General features: G+C 39.0%; 1 protein-coding gene and 1 long non-coding RNA gene across 2 annotated transcripts; one reads left to right on the top strand and one right to left on the bottom strand.

Annotated features, from left to right (window-relative positions):
- Positions 1–319: 319 nt before the first annotated feature.
- On the bottom strand, positions 320–18263 carry LOC141582875 (uncharacterized). The gene is made up of 4 exons (XR_012515782.1): positions 18156–18263; positions 16408–16500; positions 7965–8077; positions 320–373 (listed from the first exon to the last, which is right to left on the bottom strand). It is a non-coding gene; the product is annotated as an uncharacterized LOC141582875 (long non-coding RNA).
- On the top strand, positions 4284–4696 carry LOC101035220 (NADH dehydrogenase [ubiquinone] 1 alpha subcomplex subunit 5-like). Its single transcript, XM_003940092.4, has one exon. It carries the CDS (start codon positions 4284–4286, stop codon positions 4632–4634), a length of 351 nt encoding a protein of 116 aa, XP_003940141.1. The 3' UTR covers positions 4635–4696.
- Positions 18264–18714: the final 451 nt, after the last annotated feature.

Raw genomic sequence — 18714 nt, 5'->3', positions numbered from 1 at the left:
ACCAAATCGTGTTACAACCGGTCTGTCGGAACCAATCGTGGTCGTTAAGTCAAGCACTAGCTGCAGTCAGACCAGGCGGTCTGCCTCATGGAGCCTAAGCATTGAATCACAGGGCTTTGTGGCTGCCATATTATCTCTGAAAGCCTGGGTTTCTGAGAAGTTCCTTGAATATCACAGTTAGCTGATCATCTTTCTCCTCTTTCATTGCTAATAAAATGTCAGAACCAAACTGAGGGAAAAGGCCAGTTCGCACAGTGGAGGATGGCTCAGCTCAGATAGTAAGCAGATACTTACCTCTTAGAGACAGACCCATACTTCTGCTCCTTTCCTTAACTGCCAGCTAACTCATCTCTCAGAGCCCCAGTTTCCTTATCTGGAAAAGAGTAAAATACTATCTGTTTAGAGTCATTGTCAGGAAAAATCAGATTAATTAATCTGATTAATTAATCAGTATGTTGCCTTGTCAGTAGACTGATGGTGCTGTGTTTGATGAAAAGATACCAGTCTTAAACAGTAAGGATAAGAATTTTTATTAAAAATGTTTGTTTGGGTATTATACATGCACACTCACACTGGATAGCTATGTAAAATGTGCAACTGTGAGTTGTGGCCAAAGTTTGAAAATCACTGCTCTAATCCTTCCTTCCTCCCAACCCTTACATCTGAGATCTTTGGGGTCCCTCTTCACTCTTTGCTGTTTCTCTCACAATGAGAAATTGAATCGCCCTTTCCTCAGGATTTGAGCTTCCTACCATAGCACTAGGATAGGGTGCAGAGTGAATTTTTGTGTCCCTCCAAAAAAATCATAGGTTGAACTCCTAACCCTCAATGGGATAGCATTAGGATGTGGGACCTTCAGGACGTAATGAGGTCATGGGGGTGGAATTAGGATTAGTGCCCTTATAAAAGGAACCCCGGGAAGCTCTCTTGCCCATTCTGTCATGTCAGGACACAGACAACACGAGTGTCTATGAACTAGAAAGTAAGCTCTCACCCAATACCAAATCTAGGATGTCCCAGCCTCCAGAACCACAAGAAATAAATTTCTGTTGTTTATAAGCCACCCAGTCTAAGGTAGTTTGTTATAGCAGTGTAAACTAAGACAAGAATATGTTCATCACATTAAATTGAAAGTCATATTTATGGGCCTTTCTGGTTTGAGAAAAAGAAGCAGTTATTTTTTGACTTCAAAGTGTCCTAAACAAAGTGGCAGAAATTTAAAGTCAGATTCTCAAATGTTGTCCACAGGCATCTATGAACACAGAAGAAATCCCAGCACAGATCTCAAATCCCAGCACAGTTAGCTAACAATGCTGAGTATCCAAAAAAATTTCCTAAATGAACGTGGCTAATTATTGGGACCAATTTCCTGGCCTTGTTTCTTTGTTTGCTTTCCTCGGTGAATATCCCATTCTCCTAACCCCTTTACACGTATTTCTGTACTTCCTCAAATCCTTCTATTCTTCCTTTTAGCCAAATAACTAATTGGAATGCAAAATGCTAATTTATAATTATTCATCGTGTATTTTAATGACAATTACACAAAACCAACATCCTTTAGTCAATTTGAATTAACCCAACTCTTTAGTGTCAAAACAGTAGTTTTGATAACAATTGCTTCCACTTTCCATCTGCCATTAATCCATCATCAGTGGTATTAAGCTGGCACTGAATTTCCCAAGTTCAAGTAGTACATCTACATGTAGTGACTTATGGGGCTGTCCTTTGATTTGCTAATCATGCAAGCTGCTAGTAGAAACTGCCATACATTCAGAAGGCCTACTCACAGAAGCAAATGGATCTATTAACAACCTGAAACACTGATGTAGTCATTCAGAGCCAACAGTGCCATTATGTACACAAAACAAGATGAATGATACAACATATGAAGCCAAGCAGAAACCTTTCCAATACATGATGAAAAAGATACCTGATTTACTGTAAATGCAAGGGATAATTGTCATTCTATGATATATGGTTACTTTTCTTCACTGCAGACTACAAGAGAACAATCATGTTAGCTGAGGTTTTTTTGTTTTGTTTTGTTTTTTAACTTCTGCCATAATAATTATTATGGACAGATTCATTTGGGGTAAAAAATGGTCTTTCAGAAAAACACTAGGGGATTGCAGCAGAGCCCAAGGTATGGGAGCAGATGTGCATTATAAAGCAATATGCAGCATAATGAGAAATGCATTCTTCCCTATCCTATTAATTGTCAGCACCACCTAATAATCGAGAACTGCTGACCCCTCCCACCCTCCAGCTCACAGATATTTGCATATTGTAACGCATGATATCCCAAACACAAGCTCAACTCTCTGTAATGTTGAAAGCCAGCATTTCAGTAATCCTAATCTAAACTTTACCTGTTCCCTCTGCATTGCCTATAACTCAACTTGTCAAAAATACATAAATACCTTCTAACCGGTGAACGGTTAGGTATATGACACAATGCAGTTAATTAACTATTGTGCAAAAATTTTAACTGATAATTACGAAGATGAATTTAAAATGTGGAAAATGCTATAGATATGAGGTTAAATAATAAAAGCAGAATACAAAACTGTCAGAATACTAGGATTACAGTTATATAAAAATGCAGTCGGAAATAGAGAAGAAAAAGGTAAGCTGCTGTATTGATGGGGAAGATGACAAGCAATTGCTTTTGTCTTTTGAAAATATCCTTTAGAGTTCCTAGGTTATTCTTATAATAAAAGCTATTTTTAAAATTAAGCCCACCTCTTATAAAAAAGTTAGTTACCCCTTGCCATAAAATCCACACAATAAAATCTGAATGTGATAAATGCTAAAACATTTTTTTTTCAGGTTCAAAAATAGTGCTGGAATCTGCCAGGGAATTGGCTCACATTATTCAATGTCAGTCACATTTACACTCATATGTATTAGTAATCCCTTTGGTTGACTTTTCCTTGCTGTTGTCATGGCAACCGTTTCCACTGCCATTAGTACCTCTAGGGCCCAGCCTTGTTCACATATTTTTTGGCTGTTTCTCTTCTAACGTAGCAATTAATACTTATTCCATATCGGTATCTGAAGCCCTGGTGCCGGTGACCCATTGTTTTCCTTGGAACTGCTGAGTGTTTGGTTTGCTTCTTTTCTGCTTTGCAGGTACTTCTGTTTCTTTTTGGCGGTTCTTTTCACTAAATATAACAAGCCTCTTTACAGTTTCTAATTGTTAGGTTGGTGCAAAAGTAACTGCAGTTTTTTCCTGTTGAAAGTAATGGCAAAAACTGCAATTACTTTTGCACCAAACTAATACATACTATTTGCATTACTTAAAGTTTTTTTACACATACTTTGTTTCCCTATTAAATGACCTTCTCTCCATTATCAATAAAATAGCACATTTTCATAGAGCTAACTTTAGACCACTACCACAGAAGAGAATAAAAATACTTTAGGAATAAAGACTTTGGAGTGGTTCTAGACTAATAATCACATAATTATACAGGCTGAATTGGCATACCCCCATTTACAAGAAGTTCACAAAAGCACAAGATCTCCCCTTGCATGTTCTGACAAATGGAGTCATCTAATAATCCTTTCTAATGAAGATACTGGCTACCTTTTTTCACTTGTCAAATTAATTTTTAATAGTAATTAGTACCCAGTATGGTGAGGTTGCTGTGAGATGGGCTTATTCTTAGACTGCTGAATAAAGAATCCGTGTCCACCAACCTTTACTTAAGCAATGCTCCCTATAAAAGCTTAATCAATATTTACTCCTTTGGCTCTGTAATTCTTGCAGGAATCTTTTCTAAGGAAAAAATCTAAAATGTAGGAAAAAATGTATATTGTTGACAATCACATCACTTACAATTTTTAAAAATGAGAGCCATCTAAATATCTAACAACAGAAAAAATACATGATACACCCACAAGGGAAAATAATATGCAAATAATACATCTATAATGGCATAGCAAGTGCAAATGATATAATGATAATAATTAGAAAATGTTAATTTAAAGAAACAGATGTGGTTATTACATGATTATAATTGTGCAAAAAGAATAAATTAAACCATAAGTCCCAGAAGAACAGGAACTATATTTGTCTTATCTACCTTGCAAGAGAGAAAAAAATAATTTTCTCCTCTACCCTTTCCGGGTTATTAGCTATAATGGACCCATGTTAAAAAAAAAAAAAAAAAACAGGTTAACGAGAGGGGAATATAGCAGTCTATTAACATGAATATTTCACATATACATGGGAAATACCCAGGGAATGAGGGATTCTCAAAAAGTAGCTTAAGGCTATCATGGCGGGTGTGCTGAAGAAGACCACTGGCCTTGTGGGATTGGCTGTGTGCAATACTCCACACGAGAGGCTAAGAATATTGTACACAAAGATTCTTGATGTTCTTGAGGATATCCCTAAAAATGCAGCATATAGAAAATATACAGAACAGATTATAAATGAGAAGCTGGCTATGGTTAAAGCGGAACCAGATGTTCAAAAATTAGAAGACCAGCTTCAAGGTGGTCAGTTAGAAGAGGTGATTCTTCAGGCTGAACATGAACTAAGTCTGGCAAGAAAAACGGTGCAGTGGAAAACAAGGGAGCCATTAGTGGAAGAGCCTCCTGCAGACCAGTGGAAATGGCCAATATAATTGTTAAGTGATTTTGGTGGGTCGATAGGAAACTGATGTAATTAAATATTCTGTTCTATTAAGAGTGTGTTTATATTATTGACATAATCAAGAAAACTGATATAGAAAATATCTAGGAATCTGTTAAATTAGTGATTAGGATAATTCTGTCATGTGAATCCATTTTTGATTTGTAAAGTAGTCACACAAATTATTTCAAAGATGATATTTCTATGAACAGAGACGTCATGGAAAGATCTGAGAATTAATTAGAAAAATTCCTACAGATCTTCAATGTAGAGACCATAATCAAAAAGTAAAGTTTCTTTAGTAGTATGTTCAATATATCATTCATTTTTAAAAATTATCCTGAAGAAGAAAAGAAAAGGTCCTTAATTATTATGGTCTAAACAAATTTATAGATCACCGTTTAAGGTAAAAAATAAGAGTGATATTTTCAAGTGTGATAAAATAGCACAAATGACTGGTAATAAAATTTGAAATTATGGTTAACAACCTTAACTGTGATCTTACGGGTGTAAAGTAAAATTTAAATATATAATTATATATTGATTACAACATCCATAATGCCATTTTGTTTTAGTCATTATTTGAATTATACCATTTACTCTGTTTTCTTATAGTCTTAATTTTATTACATTTTGTTGTTACTATATTATATTTGAAAACCATTAAATTAGAATACATTGTACAGTTGAAGAAATTGACTTGGTACTTGAAAGAAATATTTCCCATTGCATAGAGGTACTTGGAAAACCTTTTCCTTTTGTTGTATTTGTGTAAGTTAGTTTTCTGGCCCCTAACCTTTTAATTTTCTTAATCAACCTAATTACGTCAGGATAGAGTTAGAATTTCTGTAAAAGAAGAGACATTAAGAGTTCCTGAAATTTGTATCTGGCATATGGGTAGGCTTATATTCAAAACATCTTAGTCGTACGACTATAAATTCAAAGTGGAATCACTAAGTAGTTTGCAGTAAGTTTCTAATATAAGGGTAGGTGGGTATAAAAACAAGACAAATGCTGTTCAGGGAAAGAAGTTGGCAAGCTTAAAATTAAACAAAAATAAAATTACATGTGTTTTTGCCTTTTAAAAAAAAAGTGGCTTTAAATTCCAGCTCATAGAGTATCTTTAACAGAGAACAGTAAATTTTTAGAGAAGAGCCAAGACAAAGGAAACGAATTTTGAGCCTCTAGGGGTGGCAAACTTGGGGAAGGCAAATAAATGGCGGATTCAGGTTATTTAGTAAAGTTTGTTCTACAGATTCCTCTGGTGCCATCTCCAGGCTGTTAAAACTCAAAAGTTATCTTCAGTGGCTAATCTCTGTCCTCCCTGTTAGAGAGGGAAGACAACTTTGTCTTTATAATCTATGTACTGCTTGTAGGAAAATAGGGAGAAAGCAGAGGGTTTTTCGGATATCTGCTTCTTCTCTATGGCCTTCAGCTCAAAATAATCCTCATGCCGGAGTGGCACATTTTGGAATGGCATATTCTGAGCTCTTATGACCTTGTATCTATATAATCTACCATAATAGCTATACATTTTTGTTGTATCAAATGAAATGGATGGATGGATGGATGGATAAATATGTGTAGCAGAAATAAAAGGTAATACATCAAATTTTTGAAATAGTTATTTTCAGAAATGATAATTTTGATGTTTGCTAAATAGTTCTCTACTTATGTTTCCCATCTTAATAACTTTTCAAGACTTTTCGGAGAAATTAAATTAATCCAAAGCTTCTGCCTTTCCTGTGGAGACAATATATATCTACACCCTCTACAGAACCCATCAAATAATCAGGGTCAGTTCCAGTGATCAGTCTTCATATGGCATACATTCTCAATCCCAATTCCATATAGGGCCTTATGTACTTCATTCTGCAGGACCAAATGCTTTTAAAGTAGGTAGAAAAGCTACAGAAACTCTAAAACTCCATACACATCTAAGAATTCTGTACACTACAATTGTTTGTTATTTTATAAATTATCTGCCCAATATATGAATCAGATCACTTCTACCTTCAAAAATCTTCCTGCCTAACAAATAAAATTTAAACTTCTCAGTCTCATTTAAGGCCTTCCAAAACCTTGTTCCAACGTATATCCCCAGTTTCCTGTCCCATCACTGCATTACCCAAAGCCTCATCAGATTACTTGCCATTTGCTCTGTCTACCATGCAATGTCTTGTCTTCCTACACATGTCCACATTTCTGACCCATTGTCTTCAGCCTTTGCTTGAAAGGCTGTTTTTCCCTTCCCTCTTGTCAAAATCCTTCAACACTAGCTCAAATATCACCTTCTCAAGGCCATGAAGATGTGGTCAGTGACGAAAAGCAGTCTGCAAAGTGCTTAAAATTAAAGGTTTTTTCCATTTCCAAATAGGAATTTAATGTCTGCTAACAAATCAATCAAAAATCAAAGTGTCTGATATTCATTAGAATTTCCCTAATTCTTCTAATTAGAATCTACTGTGAGCAAGTCTCATTAGTGATAGACAGACTTTTTACACTCAGCTCCATTATGATAGAGGTGTGTATGCCTGTGTGCATGCTGGCATGCATGCATGTGTAACATGGGAGTTCAGGTTCAGAGTGAACGTAGCCATCACTCTGCTGCAGCATGTGCGCATGTGTGGGGGATGAGGAAGAACAGTTCATACTAACTAGAATTTTCTGGGATTGTGGAACCATTTCCTAACACTTTTTTAAAGAGTTCCAAAATTGAAGAATGTAGTGAGAGAGAAGAAGAGAGTAGTAATTTTCTAGTCTGGTAGTTGGGCCAAGAATAGCATGTAAAGGAAAAACATTAATTTCAAAGGACATTGGTTTCTATTTTTTAAAGCATACAGTACTTGGAAAATCAACCAAAAGATGACATTTTTAAGTGTTTCCCTTTTATAATGACTGCCTGATATTAGCCTTTACCCTGCCAATGAGCATACATGGGAAATAAAACCACTAATCCAGAAAAACACCAACTGTCAGAAGACACTGACACACGGCAACCTCGGTTAATTCAGATACAGAATTGCCTTTACTAAAGCACCATGCTCTTGTCTCTCCTTCCTCCTGGGTGATACCTCAATGCTGCCAAACCATTTTCTCTTGGCTTGCAAATGTCTTTCTGCAGTGTTTTAGAATATCTAGAATATTTTCATTATTATATGTGTTCAAATTTTCATACCTATCAATAAAAGCCGTATATAATACCCCCTCCCCATTTGTACAAAAATTCACTCCAACCAGTTCTTTTCCAATAGAAGTATTGTGCACATTTCCTCATTTTGTATTTCCCTAATTCCCTCAATAAGCTGTAAGAGAATTATACCTATATTTCATCTCCCAATGCCTCTTCTCACTGATTTATTGAAGGATTGTTAGTTCATGCTATTTCAAGGGTCCAGGTAATTGATGGATGCTGACTGGTTTTACTCCATCTCTCTGGAAGATTGAACAAAAAGAAATGGAGTTAAATTACATCTGAGAGGAAATTCTGAGACAGAAGAAAAGCTTCTTGAGTGCATAAATCAAACATTACTATGGTTTCTATAAAGGTTATAGAACACCGGTCATCATAGTTCTTTACAAAAGAGTTAACTCTATTTTTAAAGCCCCAACTTTGTTGGAAGAAGTGATCTTGAATGAAAGACCTCTTAATCCTTTTTCTACACAAAAATGTTACAGTTGACAATGTTAAAGCAGCAGAAATGGCTAATGGCTTACTCAATATCCATTCTTCCTTCTTCCTAGCTAAAAAATTCTTCCCATGCTACTAGAGATGTTCATGAAACCTGGCCAATAAGATGTAAAGGAGGTGACTGGGAGGAGCTTCTGAAGATGCTTTTCAAAAAAGAACCAGACTCAGCTGGCATGCTCCTTTTACCCTCTGCCCTTTGCTCTTTTTCTTTGCCCATTATTCTAACTAAAAGGCAAACTCAAAGCTTAGAAACAGAGCCACTGTCTTGTAACTGTAAGGAAACTACACACTAAACAGCAGAGAAGGAAGACAGAAGGCACTTTGAGTCAGTGCTCCAGCCAAGAATGGCCTCTTCTACACTTACTGTTACAGAAGAAAATTAAAACCTATCCTTGTTTAAACCACTTTAATAGGGGTTTTCATTATTTACAGCCAAACTCAAAGCCAACAGACAGTTACCTTCTGCCCTCCCTCCCATTACAACAGATGTGGTCCCAACTCCTACCAAATGCCATTTATTCCACTTGGAATCTGGATTTCCTCCTCGTTACCTTCCCAAGAAATTCCCCTCTCTCTCCTGCATCTTCTGTTTCTCCCTTTCTACTTCACCATTATCATTAGCATGAGCATCCTCTAGTGACTACTGTCTTGAAAGAAAGAAACAAAGACAGAGAGACGGGGAGGAGAAGAAAGGCGAGGAGAAAGAAAAAAAATGAAAAAGGGAGGGACAGAAGCAGTGGGTAGGAAGGAAGGAAGGAAAGAAGGAACAAAGGAAGGAGGGAGGGAGGGGAAGGAAGGAAGAAAGGAGGGACGGAGGGAGGGGAAGGAAGGAAGGAAGGAAGGAAGGGAGAGAAGGAAGAAAGGAAAGAAGGGAAGGATCTCTTGATTCTATGTCTCCTTCCAGCTACCACCTCATTTCTTGAAGTTTTTCTGAAGTCGCTATTTCACTTCCTCACTTCCCATTCTCACCTTGAGGCACTTCTCAGCCTTCGTTTAGACCACTCAAATGAGACCACTTGTGCCAGGTCACTCAAGATCTCCTGATGGCCAAATTCAAGCTCCCTTGTCACCTTTTGCTTGACCTTTCAGCAGCACTGGCCATCAGCAGCAGATCACTCCCTGGTTCTTAAAACTGGCTACCTTCGGCTTTTGTGGCACCACATACTCCTGGTTTTCCTCTTCTCTCACTGGCCCCTCTTCTCCTTTGCTGGATGCTTCTCTGTTCAGCCTCATAGGAGCTCTCCAGGAATCAGTTCTGGGTCTTGTCATAGGCAAAATAATGGCTCCCAGAGTTGTTCACATCCTGATCCCCAGAACATGTAAATGTTTTACTTTACATGGCAAAAGGGACTTTGTGGGTGTAATTAAGGAAATAGGGAAATAATCCTGGATAATCCAGGTGGGCCCAATGAAATCATAAACATCTTTATAAGGGAAAGAGGGAAACAGGAGAGTCAGAGTCAGAAAAAGATGTGACAGTGGAAATAGAGGTGAGAATGATGTACTTTAAATATGGAGGAAGGGCCACAAGCCAATGAATTCAGTTAGCCTCAAAAGGTGAGAGGAAGCATTCTGCCTTAATGTGTCCGGATGGAGCTCAGCTCTGCCAGCATCTTGATTTCAGCCCAGTAAGACACAGTTGGGACTTCTGACATCCAGAACTATAAAATAACACATTTGTGTTGTCTGAAGCTACTAAATTTGTTGCAGCAGCAATAGGATGTTACTACAGATCCCAATTCTTTCCTTTTTTTTTTTTTTTTTTTTTTTTGAGACAGAATCTCACTCTGTTGCCCAGGCTGGAGTCCCGTGGCACAATCTCGGCTCACTGCAACCTCCACCTCCCGGGCTCAAGCGATTCTCCTGCCTCAGCCTCTCAAGTAGTTGGGAATAAAGGCATGTGCCACCACACCCTGCTGATTTTTGTGTTTTTAATAGAGATGGAGTTTCACCATGTTGGCGAGGCTTGTGCAGAACTCCTGACCTCAGGTGATCCACCCATCTTGGCCTCCCAAAGTGTTGAGATTACAGGTGTAAGCTACCACACCCAGCCTCCAATTCCTTCTTTTTCTATACATTCTTCCTAAGGGACCTCACAATGTTCTATAGCTTGAAAAAAAAAATCTGTATTATAAGACTACCAAATCTATCTCAGCAATTCCGACCTCTCCTCAGGATTCCAGATTCTTATATCCAAATTACTACTTATGAGCCAAAACAATTACAAAATACAGGTGTACCTGAGCCTATTTTTGTCTGAATATATTGCCTTTTGAGTTTGTCTACATCTTCCTGTACTCCTCATGTGTGATAAGGCAGCATCTAATAAGAATGAGGGTCCAGAATAGGCCACCATCCACTCATTCATTCTTTCATCCAACCATAGTTATTGACCCAACCTAGAATGTGCCAGTTCCCATACCAGTCCCAAAAGTGGATAAGGCATATTCCATCTTGTGTGTTGAATAAATATCCTAAACTCCACACAGCCAAATATCCAAATGAGAACCCCTAATTTTACCATCTCATTCCACACACCAGCACCTCCTAAAAAAAAAAAAAAAAAAAAGATACACACACACATTTTGCTTCTTCCCCAGGCTTCTGCATCTCTGGAAACTACACTGTCACCCAACCAGATGCTCCTATCAAAAACCTAAAAACTTACTGGCATTCATTCCTCTTTCCCTCAGTCCACACATCCAGCCTATGAGCAAATCCTTTCAATTCTACCTTCAAATCACACCCCGAGTGCATTTGCATCTCTCCATCTCCATTGCTTCCTCGGCAGTCCAGGCTACCACCATTTCTCATACGGAATATTGCAACCACCTTAAGAATCTATTCCCCACACAGTAGCTAGACGTACATTTTTAAAATGCAAATTAGGCCATGTCACGCCCCTACTTAAAACCCATCAATGGCTTCCCATTGCACTTAGAATGAAAGTCAACCTTCTTATGCCAGCTTTCAGAGACTTTCCTGCATCCTCCTCACTCTATTCTTGTCTTGTATCTGGCTTGCGTTGCACTAGCCACACTGGCTTTTGGAACATGTCAATTCCATTTTGCATCAGGACAGTTTCACTAACTTTTCTCTCCACCTAAAATGCTTTTCTCCTGATTTTCTTTCTCAACCTTTAGGTCTCATTTCAAACCTCACCATCTCAGGGAGGCTTTTTTGATCACTCTATATAAAACAGCTATCCAATTATTCCCCAAACTCTATCTCTTAATTCTTTTTATAATATATATTCATATTTGATATTTTTCCTGGTGGTTTATTCTGCTTCCGCCTAGAAGACTGTAAAAGTTATGACAGCAGGAGTCTTGTCTTCTTTACTGTTCTATGCCCAGGTCTTTTTAAAATTTTCTGGTACATAGTAGGTAGTCAACAAGTATTTCCTGCATGAGCAAAATTTTTGCCAGGACCTGTCATTACAGTTAGGAGCCACCCTTATCTAGTCATTATTACCAGATGCCTTCACTGTCATTATATGTAGTAAGTACCACTATATTTTTTTCCCTGCTTGCTCTTTCTGTCACCTCTACTGGATGTGAAATTCTTGAAAATAGATATTATAATACTAGTGCAGGGAGTGACTGGTCAGGCACCATAGGTGAATGAATAAATGAATGAATCAATCAATTAGTGAATCCATGAGACAATGAATACATTATGAATAAGGAAAAGAGAGCAAGACACTTCTTGCTTTGTCACTGTATCCTCACTGTATTCTCAGATGCTACCTCACTACACATGAGGGACACATAAAGATCCAAACTAAATTAACTGGTAGCAAATTCAGACGAAAACAAGCTTTGTTAAGTCTGCATTCTGTAAGGAGGCTGCTTATATGACTCTACTTTCCACTCTGGCCAGTCCAATACTCAGGGCAGATCCTCCTGTGGTAGATATCAATGTAGAATAACACCCTAAGGATTTTCTGCTTAGGAACACTATAAAGAGTATAAAAGGATTTGTGGGAAACTCTTAAACCTTCATTTTGTAATGAGAATAAGATACAGTTCACTAAATATACTAATATACTAAAAGCTGTAAAATTTTAGAATGGATTCTGATAATAGTCTCCTTTCACTATAGAACTAATAATAAAATAATTGCATTAGCATTTGTATAGCTAACATTATGGAGAATTTACTAGGTTCTAAAACTTCTCTAAGAACTTTACATGAGTTGTGTTATAGCATTTTTCTTATTTTATAGATAACATAACTGAGTTTTAAAAAGACAAGTTCACACACCTGTTACTTGGCAGATCCAGGATATAAACCTGTTAATCTGACTCTTGAGCCCACAAGCTTAACGAGTACACTTGCCTGAATTAACTAGCAGGGCCAGGGACTGGCCAGACTTTTTCAAGTGGTTCTCTCTGGACCCTCTCCTGAATGGCTTAGTATCTGTGGTGCCCATCCCAGCTGGGCTGGCCTGTTCCCTGCTGGGATGTCTAGATGGCTTATATTTACTCCAAGGCTCTTATTATGAGGACTTGACTCTCTGCTTATTCAAAGAGCTCATTTTGTCATATCCTAAATCCCTACACAACTGGTTTTGCTTCCCTCTTATGAGTTCTGGGCAATGCTGCTTGAGGTAGAGCTCCCTGGCTCTCCACGCTGGGCTGTCTTGGCCCCGGTTTATCCCCAGGTCTGTAGCTGAGCTCTGGCAGCAGGATTAGCTTATTTCAAAGACCCTGCCATGTAAAGAGTGCATATCCACTTTCAATGGAAAGTTAAAATGACTCCCTCACTGGAGAGAAACATAGAGGGAAGAACATTTCCTTTGAAACACCCTCTATTAATCCAAAATAAAATGTTTAATTACTTCCTGCCCACTTTTGTATAGGTTATTCTAGAATACTATAATAGGACACAGGTCTTTTTAATGACATTTGGTAGATTCTTAATTGAAACACTACAGTAAACTAACTCATCAGGTACTTTCATTTCTTAAATATTTCAACCCTGTAGCTCAGAACAGGAGCATAGTTGTACCTTTTCCCTCAGGTAATACTCCCCTGGAACAGACAGTAATACATTTGTCTATCACATTGTTTGCTTTGGCATTTGACCATTTGCCACAATGGAGGTGAGGATGACAGCGATAAAAGGCTGAAAAGTGCAGTTCTGCTAGCTTTTTTTCCTACTAAAAAAAAAAAATTAAAAACCACATGTTCTCTGTGTCATATGCCTTTGCTTTGGATTCACAATACTACGGGGATATTCAAAAGAGCCTCAGAGAATTATTGCTAAACTGGGAAGGAAAATTCACCTAGATAAGTCATAGCTATCAGTCACGTTTTTAAACAGATACAGGCATATTTTTACATGACAAATAAGAAGACATGTGAATAAGGAATACGCTGAGAAGCTAGAAAAACACATCTACATTCAAACCACTATGACCTCCTGCCTCACTGAAGGTATGAGGGCAAACTAAAGAGAAGCCATGTCACTTGAAGAAAATTGAGGCCCTAGGCATACTAGCAACACAGCCAATCACAATTATCAAAAATAATTCATGTCCATGTTGCTTAATACATAAGACATTGCTTATATCCAAAAAGAAATATTAGGGTTTGGTGGTGTGGTAGCTTCTCACAGCTGTCAGAAGCCCTGTTCCTTATCAGTCCAGGAGGAGTGTAATTAAAGACAATAGCCAGAGCAGCTGTATTGGAGAAGCAAGTCATTTGTCTTCGCCCTCCCCCACCCCTTCTGTTCACACAGTTAATCTGAACATAGCATCGGCTCCATTGGCAAGGCTTCCTCAAAAGGCAGAATAATAGAAAACATCTATCTGTTTCCCACTGTGGATTATGAAGGTTAAAGAAATACTCGCTCTTATCTTGCTGTTACATTATATAAAATGCAAATAATTTAGGTCTACAAGTTCAAAAGCTCCTGAGAATAAGGCAGGTTTTGAAGAATACAAAAAAATAATAATCTTTAGGAACAGAGAGAATCTAGGAAAAAATGGCTTATATTCAGCGGTGTTCTAGAAAACGTTTAACCACACACTGTCCAGAGGTAAAGCCCTGATTCGTAACATTTTTTCCAATTTCTGTGGCATAAGTACTCCCACCATGGCTGATTGCAGGCTACCCATGCGGCATCATTGAATGCAGAGAATCTTAACAGTAGATTAGGTAAGAAGAGATGCACAGTCAGATGCCATTATATAGACTTTCCTCTACAGAGATACAAGAGATGGAAATAATCTCAAGGACCTAGTAGGGAAATGTGGTAAAACAACTAAGAAGTAGTGGATTTTGAATATTTACTACTTTTTTGTGATATAATTTATTGAAACTTTATGTAATTCAATTTTTAATAATGGCTATGTTCAATTACCACCTTGAAGAATTTCTGAAAACAACCATATTTCACAAGCTGTGCAAACTGGCTGCAGCCCCCGACTCTCTACACTCTGGCTGCCCTGTTACTAGAATAGCCCTCTGGTTATAACAGGTGGGAAAAAAAACACAACAAAAATATTCATTTTTTTCAGCAGTGGAACTCCATCACTTCTTTAATAATTTTCCCAAGACCTATATTTCCAGAATGATCTCCCTGAAGCCAGAAAGAGAGTAATTTAGGAACATCTTTATGCATTGTTACTAAGACAAAGAAAACCCAGGCTCTTTTCATAATTGGTTGTGTTGCAAACATACTGCATTTTGCAGCGCTTTCTTCTTCACGTGCAGGTAACTAGATGCCAATAGGAAATTCTGTCTGAAGCACTGAGATAATAAATTTCAAGTGAGGCACAAAGGCTATGCCATGACCTGGCAAAACGGGTGATTCTAAACGGCTGATTTTAGACTTTTACTTCTGGGAAGATGGAGTTGACATATTTTTTCCTATCCCTCCCACCAAGCGCAACTAAAATCCCTGGAAATTATATCTAAAACAATCAAAAGATTCTGAAAGTTGGAGAGAAGACAGACCAGCTAGGGAATAACAGGGGGGTCTGCTTGCTTTCCTTTTTGCCACATACATCCCAGACTAGCAGCTGGAGGAGCTGGCAACCCAGAAACACCAATGAGTGCAGACTAAAAAGGTCCCCAGCAGCCTGCACGTCTAACTAAAGGACCTTATGATGACACAGCTGTTCTGTATCTTGACTGGGTTGATGACCATTTCCTTTCTGTGAGATCGCACTATAGTTTTGCAAAAGGTTACCACTGCAGGGCAACTGGGTAAAGGGTAGAAGGGATATGTCTCTACTATTTCTTACAACTGCGTGTGAAATCTACAACCATCTCCAAATAAACAATTTAATTTTAAAACAACTGTGGGCCAGGTGCAGTGGCTCATGTCTGTAATCCCAGAACTTTGGGAGGCCAAGGTGGATGGATTGCTTGATGTCAGGAGTTCAAGACCAGCCTGGCCAAAATGGTGAAACCTCATTTCTACTAAAAAGACAAAATTAGCCAGGCACGGTGGCACGCACTTGTAATCACAGCTACTAGGGAGGCTGAGGCAGAATTCCTTGAACCCAGGAGGCAAAGGTTGCAGTGAGCCAAGATCGCGTCACGGCACTCCAGCCTGGGCAACAGAATGAGACTCCCTCTTAATAAATAAACAAACAAACCAACAAAAACAACGGTGTGTGTTTCCTACTCCCTCAGCTCCATCAGGATATAAAAGGGTTAGAGGTCACAGATTAGGAGATTTGGGAGAAAACTATTGAAGTATACTAAGAGGCCTAACTCCTCTCCCAAGATGGTAAACTAGAGGATGTTTTCCCTATCCCTGCAAATCAAAACAGAGGGGCTTTAAGAAGACTACTTGGAAAGCTTGCTATTTGGCCTGTAGAGATGGGGACACATAGACTAACTTCCACCTGAAAAAATCTAGAATTAAAACAAGGTATTATCATACTATAGTACTTTTCTACAACCCCTTATATTTGAATACAAAATTTAAAAGTATGTTAAGATACTTTTAAAAAGAAGAGTGTTGTAGAAAATTGTACTTTATTCTATCACTGACAAGATCTTATGTGCAGAAAGCATTCAAAAATATTTCCAAAGGCTAAACACAGCAGCTCATACCTGTAGCCCCAGCACTTTGGGAAGCCAGGGTAGAAGGATCACTTGAGGCCAGGAGTTTGAGATCAGCCTGGGCAACAAAGCAAGTTTCCGTCTCTACAAAATAAAAAATAAAAAAATTAGCCAGGCATGGTGGCATGTGCATAGAGTCCCAACTACTCAGAAGGCTCAGGCCAGAGGATTACTTGAGACCAGGAGTTGTAGGCTGCAGTGAGCTATGATCATGCCGTTGCCCTCAAGCCTGGGTAACACAGCAAGACCCCATCTCTTTAAAAAAAAGAAAAAAATTACATGGTTTTTTTTTTGAAAGGACAAACCACTCTGGCCCTTTCTTAAAACTTTTATTTGAAATTTAACTGTATAAAAAGGCCATAGCCATCATTTACTCATTTAACAAATATTAAATCGTATGCTGATGGACCTATCGTACTCTCCACCTATAAGGAGCCTTAGAGTTCTATCTACCTGTATTGGTTATATCAAACAGTCAACATCTAAGTCATAATAACAATAGCTAACACTTATTAAGCAACTATTGGATGCCATGAATTTGACATACATTACTTCACTTAATCCTTCAACAATCCTACAAGGGAGATACTGTTATCCACATTTTATAGAAGGGAAAAGCTGAGGCTTGTAGAGAGGTTGATAAGCTTTCTGAGGTCACTTTGGTAACGTGTAGAGCCAGAATTAAAAATTATGTCACCTGACTCCAGAACTCAAACTCATCCTTATCATAGTCACACAAAAATTTCAAAGTATACAGCAGGGATCCCCAAACTTTTTACACAGGGGGCTAGTTCACTGTCCCTCAGACCGTTGGAGGGCCAGACTATGCAAGGTGTGACACCCTTCACAGCCAGCGCTGCTGCCTCCTCTATCCCAGTCAGCGGTATACAGTGTCACAGGCCCAGCACCGCCTCCAGTGCTGTCTACAGGGATGGCGATGATCAGCTTGTGACACTGTGTGTACAGTGTCCTGGACATCTGCAGCAGCAGTGGGCCTCTTCTATGGGAAGCCCACTGCTGCATGTTTCCCCTATTATAAGACACCTCCTAAAAATAAGACAGCCCCCATCTTTTGGGGGCAAAATTAATATAAGACAGGGTCTTATAATAGGGGAAACACAGTGTGTAGTAATGTGGGGGGAGACTTTTGGGCAAAGGGAGGTTATGGGGCCATTATGTTGTTGTACATTTGGGGGAGTATGGGGGCCATCGTACTGTGTAGTAATGGTTATAGTGCTTTGCCTTTCTACCTACTTCTGCTGTTATTTCACACTGCTTCCAGTGATGTGGGGTACCGCAACTGCAGACCGGATGTGCATCATATGACACGCTTCTGGAGCCATGATGAGTGCGTCCCGCATCACCGGAAGTAGTACTATACGTGAGCAACACCGTGCTTTGTGGCACCACCACATACAGTACTCCAGGAGCGTAGGATGTGGATGCATCCTGTGCTCCTCTCACTGACCACCAATGAAAGAGGTGCCCCTTCCTGAAGTGTGGCGGGGGCCGGATAAATGGCCTCAGGGGGCCGCACACAGCCCACGGGCCATAGTTTGGGGACCCATGGTATACAGGCTCAGGCGTGAAGCAAAGGTAACAACATAATGCCAATAAGGAGAGAAACCAGACTGAGATCCAGAGTTCCTTATTCACTTGGACATAAAGTAAGGGCTTGGGGTAAGGAACCTGCTGTGGAAACTGGCCTCAAGGAAGACACATCCAAGGTCTGGACTTACGCAAGTTTTTATGCCAAGGTTCACAAAACAGGGAGTCTCAGGCTGCTGCTTCGCATGGCCCCATCCAAACAGGCTCAGGAGCTGGAACAGTCCTGAGCTTTAGGAGTTCAGATGCAGGAAGCTGAGGGAGAAAACAGTCAGAGACTTTAGGGCAGACAGAAAAGCACTGCAGACAGTGTGATTACACCAGAGTTTACTGATGATGCTGAAACCCATCTACTAACACTCTATTAGAATGAAGAAATCAGCATGTTCCCAATGTACTGTGGTATTTGAGAATGCCACCACGTAAGTCTAGAGGACATAGCTCTGAAAATTTTAAATTTCCTGAATTTTCAACAGAAGACCTGTAATACCAGCACTTTGGGAGGCCAAAGCGGGATGATTGCATAAGCCCAGGAGTTGAAGACTATCCTGGGCAATATAGCAAGACCCCATCTCTATAAAAAATTAAAAATTAGCTGAGCGTGGTGGTGCATGCCTGTAATCCCAGCTACTTGGGAAGCTGAGGCAGGAGGATGGCTTAAGGCCAGGAGTTGGAGGCTGCAGTGAGCCAAAA

Source organism: Saimiri boliviensis, chromosome 2 (assembly GCF_048565385.1).
Source record: "Saimiri boliviensis isolate mSaiBol1 chromosome 2, mSaiBol1.pri, whole genome shotgun sequence".
Lineage (NCBI taxonomy): Eukaryota > Metazoa > Chordata > Mammalia > Primates > Cebidae > Saimiri > Saimiri boliviensis.
The sequence above is the reverse complement of the archived record's forward strand: the minus strand, read 5'-3'. Positions and strand labels throughout refer to the sequence as shown.